The following is a 12,890-nucleotide window of genomic DNA, read 5'->3' as shown; positions in this document are numbered from 1 at the left end:
CAGTGAAGCACTTGCCCATGCTTGAGGAAAAGTGGGAAGCAATTAAATGTTGGAATTTGGGCTCTGGAGTTAAATGGTCTGTGTTTGAATCCCAGCTTTACCATTAGTAGCTCTGTGAACTTGGGAATTTAACCTAACATTTCAACATTTCAAGTTTCCTCATTTGGAGAAGGGAATAAGGTTATCCTCATAGGATTGCTGTAAGGAAAGAGTCCATGTAGAACACACAGCATAGTGTCTGGCATGTAGTGAACATGTGATAAATCTTTACTTTATTATTGATTATTGTTATTATTAGTGCTAGGGGTATTTTAAATAGCACTTTTGGGGATAAAATGGATAAAAGGTAAAAACAGATGGACCATCTAGAAGTCACTGCAATGATCACAAGGTGATGGAATTTAGGAAAGAGTAGAGACAGTAGCACAAGATATAAACATTTCACTTACTATGAGAAATACAAGAAGCTATTCTTATTAACTTCTTATTCTCTGTTTCTTACTTTGACCAAAATTGGAACAACATATTTACTTCACCAACATTTCAGGTCTTAGGTAGAAGAATATTCACACATCAAAGGATTTTTATGACTTGTTCAAGAAGATAGCCACTTCTTACAATAAAAATTATTTTTATTGAAACCAACGAGAACAAAGACACAACATACCAGAATCTCTGGGACACATTCAAAGCAGTGTGTAGAGGGAAATTTATAGCACTAAATGCCCACAAGAGAAAGCAGGAAAGATCTAAAATTGACACCCTAACATCACAATTAAAAGAACTAGAGAAACAAGAGCAAACACATTCAAAGGCTAGCAGAAGGTAAGAAATAACTAAGATAAGAGCAGAGCTGAAGGAAATAGAGACACAAAAAACCCTTCAATGAATCCAGGTGCTGGTTTTTTGAAAAGATCAACAAAATTGATAAACTGCTAGCAAGACTAATAAAGAAGAAAAGAGAGAAGAATCAAATAGACGCAATAAAAAATGACAAAGGGGGTATCACCACCGATCCCACAGAAATACAAACTACCATCAGAGAATACCATAAACACCTCTATGCAAATAAACTAGAAGAAATGGATAAATTCCTCGATGCATACACTCTCCCAGGACTAAAGCAGGAAGAATTTGAATCTCTGAATAGACCAATAACAGGCTCTGAAATTGAGGCAATAATTAATAGCTTACCAACCAAAAAAAGTCCAGGACCAGATGGATTCACAGCTGAATTCTACCACAGGTACAAGGAGTAACTGGTACCATTCCTTCTCAAACTATTCCAATCAATAGAAAAACAGGGAATCCTCCCTAACTCATTTTATGAGGCCAGCATCATCCTGATACCAAGGCCTGGCAGAGACACAACCAAAAAAGAGAATTTTAGACCAATATCCTTGATGAATATTGATGCAAAAATCCTCAGTAAAATACTGGCAAACCGAATCCAGCAGCACATCAAAAAGTTTATCTACCATGATCAAGTGGGCTTCATCCCTGGGATGCAAGGCTGGTTCAACATACGAAAATCAATAAATGTAATCCAGCATATAAACAGAACCAAAGACAAAAACCACATGATTATCTCAATTGATGCAGAAAAGGCCTTTGACAAAATTCAACAACCCTTCATGCTAAAGATTCTCAATAAATTAGGTATTGATGGGATGTATCTCAAAATAATAAGAGCTATCTATGATAAACCCACAGCCAGTATCATACTGAATGGGCAAAAACTGGAAGCATTCCCTTTGAAAACTGGCACAAGACAGGGATGCCCTCTCTCACCACTCCTATTCAACATAGTGTTGTAAGTTCTGGCCAGGGCAATCAGGCAGGAGAAGGAAATAAAGGGCATTCAATTAGGAAAAGAGGAAGTCGAATTGTCCCTGTTTGCAGATGACATGATTGTATATCTAGAAAACCCCATCGTCTCAGCCCAAAATCTCCTTAAGCTGATAAGCAACTTCAGCAAAGTCTCAGGATACAAAATCAATGTGCAAAAATCACAAGCATTCTTATACACGAATAACAGACAAACAGAGAACCAAATCATGAGTGAACTCCCATTCACAGTTGCTTCAAAGAGAATAAAATACCTAGGAATCCAACTTACAAGGGATGTGAAGGACCTCTTCAAGGAGAACTACAAACCACTGCTCAGTGAAATAAAAGAGGATACAAACAAATGGAAGAACATTCCATGCTCATGGGTTGGAAGAATCAATATCGTGAAAATGGCTATACTGCCTAAGGTAATTTATAGATCCAATGCCATCCCCATCAAACTACCAATGACTTTCTTCACAGAATTGGACAAAACTACTTTAAAGTTCATATGGAACCAAAAAAGAGACCACATTGCCAATTCAATCCTAAGCCAAAAGAACAAAGCTGGAGGCATCATGCTACCTGACTTCAAACTATACTACAAGGCTACAGTAGCCAAAATAGCATGGTACTGGTACCAAAACAGAGATAGACCAATGGAACAGAACAGAGCCCTCAGAAATAATGCCACATATCTACAACTATCTGATCTTTGGCAAACCTGACAAAAACAAGAAATGGGGAAAGGATTCCCTATTTAATAAATGGTGCTGGAAAAACTGGCTAGCCATATGTAGAAAGCTGAAACTGGATCCCTTCCTTACACCTTATACAAAAATTAATTCAAGATGGATTAAAGACTTACATGTTAGACCTAAAACCATAAAAACCCTAGAAGAAAACCTAGGCAATACCATTCAGGACATAGGCATGGGCAAGGACTTCATGTCTAAAACACCAAAAGCAATGGCAACAAAAGCCAAAATTGACAAATGGGATCTAAGTAAACTAAAGAGCTTCTGCACAGCAAAAGAAACTACCATCAGAGTGAACAGGCAACCTACAGAATGGGAGAAAATGTTTGCAACCTAGTCATCTGACAAAGGGCTAATATCCAGAATCTACAATGAACTCAAACAAATTTACAAGAAAAAAACAAACAACCCCATCAACAAGTGGGTGAAGGATATGAACAGACACTTCTCAAAAGAAGACATGCATCCAAAAAACACATGAAAAAATGCTCATCATCACTGGCCATCAGAGAAATGCAAATCAAAGCCACAATGAGATACCATCTCACACCAGTTAGAATGGCAATCATTAAAAAGTCAGGAAACAACAGGTGCTGGAGAGGATGTGGAGAAATAGGAACACTTTTACACTGTTGGTGGGAATGTAAACTAATTCAACCATTGTGGAAGTCAGTGTGGCGATTCCTCAGGGATCTAGAACTAGAAATACCATTTGACCCAGCCATCCCATTACTGGGTATATACCCAAAGGATTATAAATCATGCTGCTACAAAGACACATGCACATGTATGTTTATTGCGGCACTATTCACAATAGCAAAGACTTGGAACCAACCCAAATGTCCAACAACGATAGACTGGATTAAGAAAATGTGGCACATATACACCATGGAATACTATGCAGCCATAAAAAACGATGAGTTCATGTCCTTTGTAGGGACATGGATGAAGCTGGAAACCATCATTCTCAGCAAATTATCTCAAGGATAGAAAACCAAACACCGCATGTTCTCACTCATAGGTGGCAATTGAACAATAAGAACACATGGACACAGGAAGGGGAACATCACACACTGGGGACTGTTGTGGGGTGGGGGGGAGGGGGGAGGGACAGCATTAGGAGATATACCGAATGCTAAATGTCGAGTTAATGGGTGCAGCACACTAACATGGCACATGTGTACATATGTAACAAACCTGCACGTTGTGCACAGGTACCCTAAAACTTAAAGTATAATAATAATAAAATTAAAAAATAAATAAATAAAAAGAATTTAAACATCAATTTCTAAGACAGGAATGTTCAGAGAAATATTATTTAAATGCAAAAAATATTAAAAGCAAAAATAAAAGTTGCTTAGCGTATGAATAAGGGATATGTGAAGCCATATTGCCCATGGATTCCAATAATTCAAGCATTTTTAAAAGTAGTAATTAAATTGTAATTTATCTGGAATAAACAATTATGTATTATGATAATTCTAGAAAGTTCTTAAAAAGCAGACAGCCAGAAACCTAAAGCAGTTAAAACAGGAACTTTTTAACAAAGTCTGTGGCTAACAAGCAATTTTTAGAAATTCCTTTTACTGCCATATAACTTGTATTAGAAAATTTCCTTATTAAAAACCAACAGAAAAAATCTTGACAAAAAAACTCCAGTGGGCTGAATTAAACCTTTAGGTAAGAAAAGAATACAGATGGTGGACAATTTTATGGCTTTTACAATGTTCTGGTGTGAAGAATATTTTTGTATCTCTTCCAGAACCCAAATGTAGGAATTTGTTCCATAGATGCTGGAATTGCAGTTTTTGGAATTCAGTTTTCTAACAGAAAGGAAGTATCATGGAATGAACAGTAAACTGGATTTGCCTTAGGAATACTGATTTTTAAGTCTTAGCATGAAATGGCCCACGTTCGGTCTCTTTCCCCCTCCCTATCCCAGGAACAGAGGTTTTTCACTCCACCAGGGTTGGAACTGAGGGGAGTATAAAAGTGCTCTGTTACCTGGTGCTGTACAATCAAGTATCAATGCTCTCTGGACATGGCAAATGTTCCTCATGAAGGGGCTTTCATGTATACTTTGAAGACTGCCTTGTCAGGGACCTCTTACCTGCAATTCCCTTAAAATTGTGACTATTTCCATTCCAGCTGTTTGTTTGAATTTTTTCTGTAGCCCCTAGGCCTTCAGTGGTCCTCTCCCAGTTTTCTTTCACTGCCCTTCTAGGTAGCCCTCCTGAACAAGGCTTAAGGCCTCCATATTGCTAGCAACCTCATGCTTTCTCTCTCTCTCTCTGTCTGTCTCTCTGTCTGTCTCTCTCTCTGTCTCCCTCCCTCCCTGTCTCTGTCTCTATCTCTGTCTTTCTCTGTCTCTCTCTCCCTGAGACAGTGATCATGTTGTATTGAAATGGTCTGTTTCCATTCTTTCCCCAAATGTCCTGAAAACTCTTCAAGGGAAGGCATAGCATCTTATTTCTTGTAGCCTTCCTACTTACTAGAACATCCAACAGATACTGCTCAAATGAATGAAATGCCACATTTATACCAAGATATTTCATTTTACTACCTGGTAAGTGTTTATACGTTTTCTGCTAAGTAAGATTAACAATGATCTGAGGTGAATGTACTAGGAGATGGCATACAAGAGACAAAGATATGGGCTTTGTTGAATTCTCTCAGCTGTCCCAAATGTTTGCTGAGTGTCACTTGCTGGAAGGCTCTGGATATGGCTACAATGTCTTTATTAGGAGTTCTGTCAAATTAAGTATTCCCTTTAGAATTTTCTGAGTAAAGAACTGCTATTTTCAATACTGTTAGAGAGTTCGGTTAACTTAGCTACCTTAGTCTGTAGCTTTTTTGCATTCTCTAATTTATCTTCTTGAAAATAAGTTTGTTCTGTTCTTTGTTGACTTCCCCACACTTCATACTTCATTCATCCAGTAAACAGTGAATAAGCATCCACCAGTTAAGGGAACCCCTCAACCCTCAACTGGTGCCCGGGGTTGAGGGGAGTCATGCTCTTAGTAGTGGCAGTTTTGAGTGGGAAGGAGGGGCAGAGAAGGAGTTTGGACTTGTTCCAAAAGTTCATTCCAAGGGCAAGAAAACTTTTCCCAATATTGGCCAGAGTTTGGCAGATCCAGAAATACAGGACAGTCTAGAATTCCTGGGATTACTATGAATCTGAAACACAGGAACTCAGTGTGAAAACAATCTCATCTCTCCAAAATCCTTAGAAACTAGAATGGCTTAGATTGTTGGAAATCAAAACCTTATAAATGGATAGAGAAAATAAGAACCCCCCCAAGTATTAAAAAGAATACTTAAAATGCTTCCAATCTGATGTAAAGTGCTTAAGTCCGAACTAGACAAGCTCTTTTCATTATTTAAAGGGTTCTATGATTTGTTGGTACAATAACTTAGAGTTGTCATATCTACTTCCAAATGACAAATTTGTGCAAGTTTATTGAAATGAAATAAGAACATACAAATATAAAGAATCAAAACAAATTTATATTTTGAAGAAATCTGATTTTAGTGTTTAAAGCTAATTAGTGCATTTTATATATTATAAAAATATTTTTAGTATATTTTCATGAAAATGCTATAGACTTTTGCCTGTTGCCCAACAAAATAGCTAATAATTCTTATATTTTTGTTTCCAGGCTATTCTTCAGAACAGCACTTTAGTAGCTTCCTGAAAAATGAAAACAATACAAAACAATTTTTAAGTAGCAATAGCATATAGTATAATTTAAAATATATTTCATTAATTTTAACTTTTCTCATTTTTATGGTATAGTTAGCAGTATTTCCAAGTTTACCCATTTAATGTTAGAATCAGTAATGGTTTTTTTTTAGAAATTTATAGATTGTGGTGCTTATACAAGATTTTTTTATTTTTTATTTTTCACATTCAAAAATACACATTTAAATTATAAGGTCTTTTATTTAGTGAAACTTCATGATCCTCTTAAAAGTAATATATTATTAGTTCAGAATGAAAAGTTATAAAGGAACCCAGAATTTTAATCCATTAATGGTGTTTAAATTTCTTATATTCTAATTGAAAAATGGTAGTTTATTTAGTAGCAAAGGAGAAGCCATTGATTAATCTTCTTATTTGGAAAGTTCCTGGAAAAAACTCAGGAGCCATATGATTTACTAATTATTTGAGAATAGAATTATATTAATTTGTTAAAGTACCAAAGTTGTCAGGAGTAAGCAGGATGAGAGTCAATAAAGGTTTTTGCACTTAATAAGGCAATGCAAAATGTGCAAATATCTAGTGAGCAATATTTAGCCAATTAGACCTTATATTTGAATGCTTCTGAGAAAAAAATAAAATGAATTAAAGAAATGCTTGTCATCCTATTATAAAATAAACAATTGGTCTTACTTTTATTACTATTCTGGAGGCAAGAAAACTGGCATAAAAATAACATAAACCCCCTTGTCTATATTCAGCTATAAGAGGCCAGGACAAGGTCTCTGCCAACTATGCTTCCCCCTTGACCGCTGGACTCCAATTAATTTCTTCCATTAGGATAGAAGAAAGGATTTCCTTCTTCTTGTTTTCTGGCTATTCCTGAGACCCCAGTAGTTTGTCTCAGCCTCCAGTTTGTTTTGACACTTCCAGACCCAGCCTTACTATGTCCCCTAATCCTTTATATTTAAATTTAAAATCTAGTCTTGGCTTTTATTGCTCAATATGCTTTAGTATTCTTCCAAATTGTTACCCCATCTCAAATTCTTCCTCAACTTTATTACACAGTATCTCTTATGTGATTTTTTTCACTAACCTGTCAGAAACTCTCCCCCATTAAATGAATTGCAAACTGATTACTGTGTTCCAATCAAAGCTCTTTACAATTTGCCCACAATACCCCTACTCAACATTTCCCCTTAAGTCAGAGGTAAAGACTCAACTATCACTTTCAAGATTTAAAATCAATTAAACCACATTTTTTGTACTTATAATATGTAAGGCATACAGTCTTATAAGTGCTCACAATTTGGTGATTAAGATAGATTTGAATATAAGCTTAATACAAGTACATTACAGAAAGGACTATAATAATGATATAAACACAAAGTGCAATTGGAGACCAAGGGAGAGCAGAATTAAATGTAGAGTGGGAAGGAAGAAGGGAAACCTGCTGGATGAGGTAGTATTTGAGCAAGACCTAGAAGGATGCTGTGAGAGGTAACCTTGATGAGTAGAGACTGGCAGCCCAGGTATAGATATAGGGAGTACGTAGGGTGGAGAGAATTCTTTCTGGAAATGATTTGGTAAAAGGAGGGAGTCTTCAAATCTGTTTTCAAGGTCTTTGATGTTGATTATATTTTTTGCATGTAGTGAGGAATAGTTGAGGATTTGAGATTCCTTTTAGAATTACATGACCTTAAATCTGACAGCAATATGGAGAATAGGCAAAAATGGCACTGGCACTAACTGAGAAGGGGTAGCTGGGAGAAGTATGTTTGTAAGGAGATGATGAGGAATTCTGTGCTAAACATGTATAACTGAAGATGTTTTATTCCACTGCCATTTTTTCCTTGCTCCAATCATGTCCCTGTTCTTGAGTGCCTTTTCCCTCCCTTTCCAAATCTTATACATTTTATACAGTCCCAACTTTCATGTGTTGCTAATGCAATGACATTGGCAGTCATCTCTAATCATAGAGGGACCTCTCCCTTTTATTAATCTCTCTAATATTCAATGTCTCTCTCTGCCTGTCTTTCCCCATACTAGCACCTTTATTATCCTTAGTGAAACTACACCTCCGCCATTCTCAGTACCTTACCCCATGTGACCAGGCCATGCTAATTAGAATGCTGTGGGCACCGTGATTGGTTCAGGATTGGGCATGTGACCCAAGCCAGGTCAATGACACAGTTTTGGGGCTTTTCTCTGGAACTGTTGGGAAAGAGGTTAGCTCTTTCTGTATTGGTTGATGGGCTGGTAGAAGATGTTGGTGGGTACCTTTGTAATGAGGATTGGGGGTGGTAAGTAGTCAGCCTGGGAGTGAAGCTAACACCAAAGAGAGTGGAGCCAAGAGAAGAGACAGAGGTTCTAGAAGATATCATCTGAGTCCTTAGATCCAACTGTTTTAGAAACCAGACAACTTCTGGACTTCTAAGTGATCACTTTACTAGCTAGATCAATTCAAGCTAAGAATCTGCATCTTGCAACTCAAAAAGAGTTCTGACATGACCTGCGCTTTTGTTTCACTTTATTTATTTATTTATTTATTTATTTATTTATTTATTTATGTACGTATTTATTTATTTATTTTGACAGAGTCTTGCTCTGTCACGCAGGCTGGAGTGCAGTGGCGGGATCTCAGTTCACTGCAGCCTCCACCTCCCAGGCTCAAGCGATTCTCCTGCCTCAGCCACCTGAGTAGCTAGGATTACAGTTGCGCACCACCATGCCCGGCTAATTTTTTTATATTTTTAGTAGAGATGGGGTTTTGCCATGTTGGCCGGGCTGGTCTCCAACTCCTGACCTCAGGTGATCCACCTGCCTCAGCCGCCCAAAATGCTGGGATTACAGGTATGAGCCACTGTGCCCAGCCTTGTTTCACCACATTCTTATAGACCAACATGTAGTGAATAACATTTTCCATAGGTTGTCTTGTCTCTGCCATTGAGACTGTTACTTTCTCTTTGTGTACACAGTGATATCATGCACAAGAGCTGTGCACACAGCCTTTATCCAGTAAACACTGGTACTTCCACATGTGGAGACATAATGTATTAATGGACTGTACTTACTTAAAGTTATATTCAAAGTTGAAACTGCAGCCATAAATATTTCCAAGAGCCACATTCTTCCAATCAGACAGCTAATTACTACAGCCATTATCTGGGCATATGTACCCACAGTTGATGCTTTGCTGTTGCTGCTGCTGCTGCTGCCACTGCTGCTGCTACTACTACTGCTGCTGCCACTGCTAGAGACAGACTCTGCCAGCAGGCTGAAAGTTCTGGATTCTACCCAAACAACATTATCCAGTATAAATTCAATCTTATAATTTTTTCCTGGAAAAAAAAAGCATCATAGTGTTTGATTTCCTTTTATGTTTTACTTGTTTTCATACAGTTCCCATTTGATTTTCATTGACTGAAAAACACTATATAGATCCTGATGAAATATTTTTGAAAGTTGAGTAAAATAAATTAGTTTAAGTACAGACAAGTATAGACAGGGTCTCAGAGTTAAAAGAGTTCTATCTGCCCATTAACTGAACAACAGGGAAGCTGGGTAGATTTTCTTTCTGCAGCAGCAGTACCTGCTTCTTAGAGCCCCTTCCTAGTGCCCAGGACTGGACAAAAACTGTTGGAAATGAGGGACAATAGGGAAGAGAGGTGAGGGTGTTGAATATCAGTTTCATCCCTTCATACTTGACCTAGGAGTAGAGAAGCATCAGTCTCAGTTGGCGGAGGTGGGGATGAACTTTCTATTTTGAAAAATTTCAAACAAGAAAAGAGTTGAAAGAATAATACAGCAAACAACCATATGCCCTCCATTAAGATTCAAAAAACTTTTACCATGTTTCACATTTGTTTGAAGTTAGATGCTATTTTTGTATTACAAGGCTGTGACCCTTTTCCCTTATTCCAGGTAGACATTTTAGAAACATTGTCACTTGTGTTTAGAATGTAAAAAAGTTAAAGAGCTCATCCAATATTATTTAATCTCCAGGTTAAATCTTCCCACAGTTTTGAATAGGAGATAACCAATATATTTTTCCTTGCTATAATTTCTTTTGGGTCTATTGCTATCATTAATAATAGTCACCACACAGAATAGCGTTTCTAATACTTGTACAGCCCTGTAAGTTTTTACTCATCTGTTTTCTGTGTTATTTGTTTTTAAAAAGTCATTTCTGTTTTCATTCTTTTTTTAGGAAGAGAATATAATTAGATCTTGATCACATCTGTGATTTCATGAACAACTGCAATTCATTATATAACTTTCAGGATATATGACACTGTACTATAGAATTTTCTATCACTGACAATTCCTGACAATGCTGTATTAAAATTTTTTTCTTTTTGCATTAAAAAATCTGAATTTTTGTGGCAGGTGAATTTTTTTTATTAATTTTTTTGATGAGAAAATAATTTAGGGTAGTCCTTTTATTTTGTTTTTCTCCTCCTGAAGTACTGTGAAGAAGCCCAAGCTAGCCTTATGGAAAGACCACATAGAGGAGAACTGAAGAACCCAGCCAAAATCCAGAATCAGGTCCATAGCGATATGACCTCAATCAAGCCATCTTAGCCAGCTCTAGCTAATAGAAATTCCCAGCTGAAGCCCCAGACACTGGAGCAGTGATGAGCCATCCTGGCCCAAATTTCTGAACACACAATTGTGAGCAAATGAAATGGTGTTATTAGATTTGGGGCTGGTTTGTTTCATAGCAATACAAACTGAAACAAACACTAAACATTACATAGGACGCTAAACAAATATGTCCCAGTGTCTGTTAGTAATACTCTCTTTATCTAGGTTGGTTAAAGATGCAGATCCTTTTTCTCCCACCCAATTCTCACATCACCATTTTCTGTGTTAGAAACCACAACCCGTATCTCCTCTACCCAAGTACGCTGCTTTGCTCTTTATGGAGCTATATGTAGAAAAGGGGTGCTGTCCTTTCAGGCTGCAGTCTGATCCTCAAGGGGATTTCCTTCAGTGCAGTGACTGGGGGGGTTAACTGCTAGAAAGAGTCAGTGAAAGATATTTTGTTAATTTTCTCACTAATTATTTGTTGTTATTGTAATTTTACTGTGGTTAATCTACAAACTGGCTAATTGATTTAAAAATAATGAACAGATTCCTATACTTGGCTTTCCTTATTATACATAACCAGGGAACTGAGATGCCACACTTGATGAAGAAAAGAGGAGAGAGAGAGAAGAAGAGGGGAGGGGAGAAGGAGAGGGTAAGAGAGAGGACAGAGGGGGAGGGAAGGAGGGATGGAAGGAAGGACGGAGGGAGGGAGGAGGGAAGGAAGGAAGGATGGAAGGAAGGAAGGAAGGAAGGAAAGAAAGAAAGAAAAGGAAACACACAGGTGAAGAGCACTGGCACTTCTCCATGGCAAGACAGACCCTCCCAAGGGAAGCTTTGAATCCTGAAAAAAACTTAATATATGAAAGAAAAATGCTTAAATTATTATTTTGTTGCCACAGTAAAAAGCCAAAACCTATTTTAGTGCTTTAGTACTCCAGTGATCCTGGGTACTTTTGGAACATTGTAGTTTGGAGACCTTAGTCGCAAGGTTGGTTCTTTTCCACTGGATACTTATTGGGTCCACCCTCATGAGGAGGTGAGCAAACTTCTTTTCAGGTAGAGTTCTTGCCAGCTGCCTCATTTCCCATAAAAAAAAAATTCCATTTGGGCTGGTAGTTAAAAGAATTTAGCTCTGTTCTAAACCAGAAAGCAGTGGGACACAAGGTACTTGTCTAGGAGCACACCACTGAACTAATTGTCATTTAATTATTATCAAACATTAGGCTGAGATATTGCTGCCCAGTAGGCAGACTGAACATATCTGGTGTAGGGCACTATCAAAGCATGGAGAAACAAAAATTCAGGGAAAAAATTGGGGGGAGGGGTGCCACTACATAACCTTTTCAGAAGTTAAGGCCCCTAACTATCTTAAGTAGGCCCTGGGTCGGGACAAACAGAACAATGGAGGCCTTTCTCAAGTGTAAGCAGTTTATCCATTTCATTCTTTTAGATACTCTACATTCTATCACCAAGAGAGATCTGTTTGGGGATATATCATCTGTACCCTGGTAGAATGGCTTTTACCAATCAGAGTTGTGTCCTCAACCTATATGAAGACAGTATAAAAAATGTAATTATGGCAGTCATGGCTATATTTACTGCACCGATGTTGAAGATATCACTTAATACAGATTAATTGTGCACACTTTCTGAAAAATCACGAGAGACATTTGTTCTGTTCTCAGAGAATATTATAATTCTCCACAGTAACTGGTCTGTTTATTTGATGGGTACTGTAAATTATGATAATGCTCATTTTCTCTTTTGCTTTGGCTTTCAGAAAGACCACACCCAACTTTCTAGCCCAACTCTGAACTCCTCCTTAAGACACTAAAGTTATATGAGCCTACCTTATCCTTTCTTTTATTGAATTTGAAAATCTATATGTTAATTTTTCTTACTATAAATGTAATACATCTTTAGTGAGCAAATTTAGGAAAGTATACAATTGGATAAATCATGATATAATTTGATTTCCTTAATTTTTTATTTTAATTTCTATTTATTTC

The 12,890-nt window shown here is 37.2% G+C and overlaps 1 protein-coding gene across 1 annotated transcript in view; it reads right to left on the bottom strand.

Annotated features, from left to right (window-relative positions):
• Positions 1-6,201: 6,201 nt before the first annotated feature.
• The window catches only part of PKHD1L1 (PKHD1 like 1), a 163,575-nt gene continuing 156,886 nt past the window's right edge, over positions 6,202-12,890 (bottom strand). The window contains exons 77-78 of the mRNA XM_003256116.4: positions 9,363-9,629; positions 6,202-6,279 (exon numbers count right to left, since the gene is read on the bottom strand). Of these exons, the coding sequence (XP_003256164.2) occupies positions 6,269-6,279; positions 9,363-9,629 (278 nt within the window). The 3' untranslated portion in view covers positions 6,202-6,268. The remainder of the gene's footprint in view (positions 6,280-9,362; positions 9,630-12,890) is intronic.

The sequence above is a fragment of the Nomascus leucogenys genome, chromosome 16 (genome assembly GCF_006542625.1).
Source record: "Nomascus leucogenys isolate Asia chromosome 16, Asia_NLE_v1, whole genome shotgun sequence".
NCBI lineage: Eukaryota > Metazoa > Chordata > Mammalia > Primates > Hylobatidae > Nomascus > Nomascus leucogenys.
The sequence above is the reverse complement of the archived record's forward strand: the minus strand, read 5'-3'. Positions and strand labels throughout refer to the sequence as shown.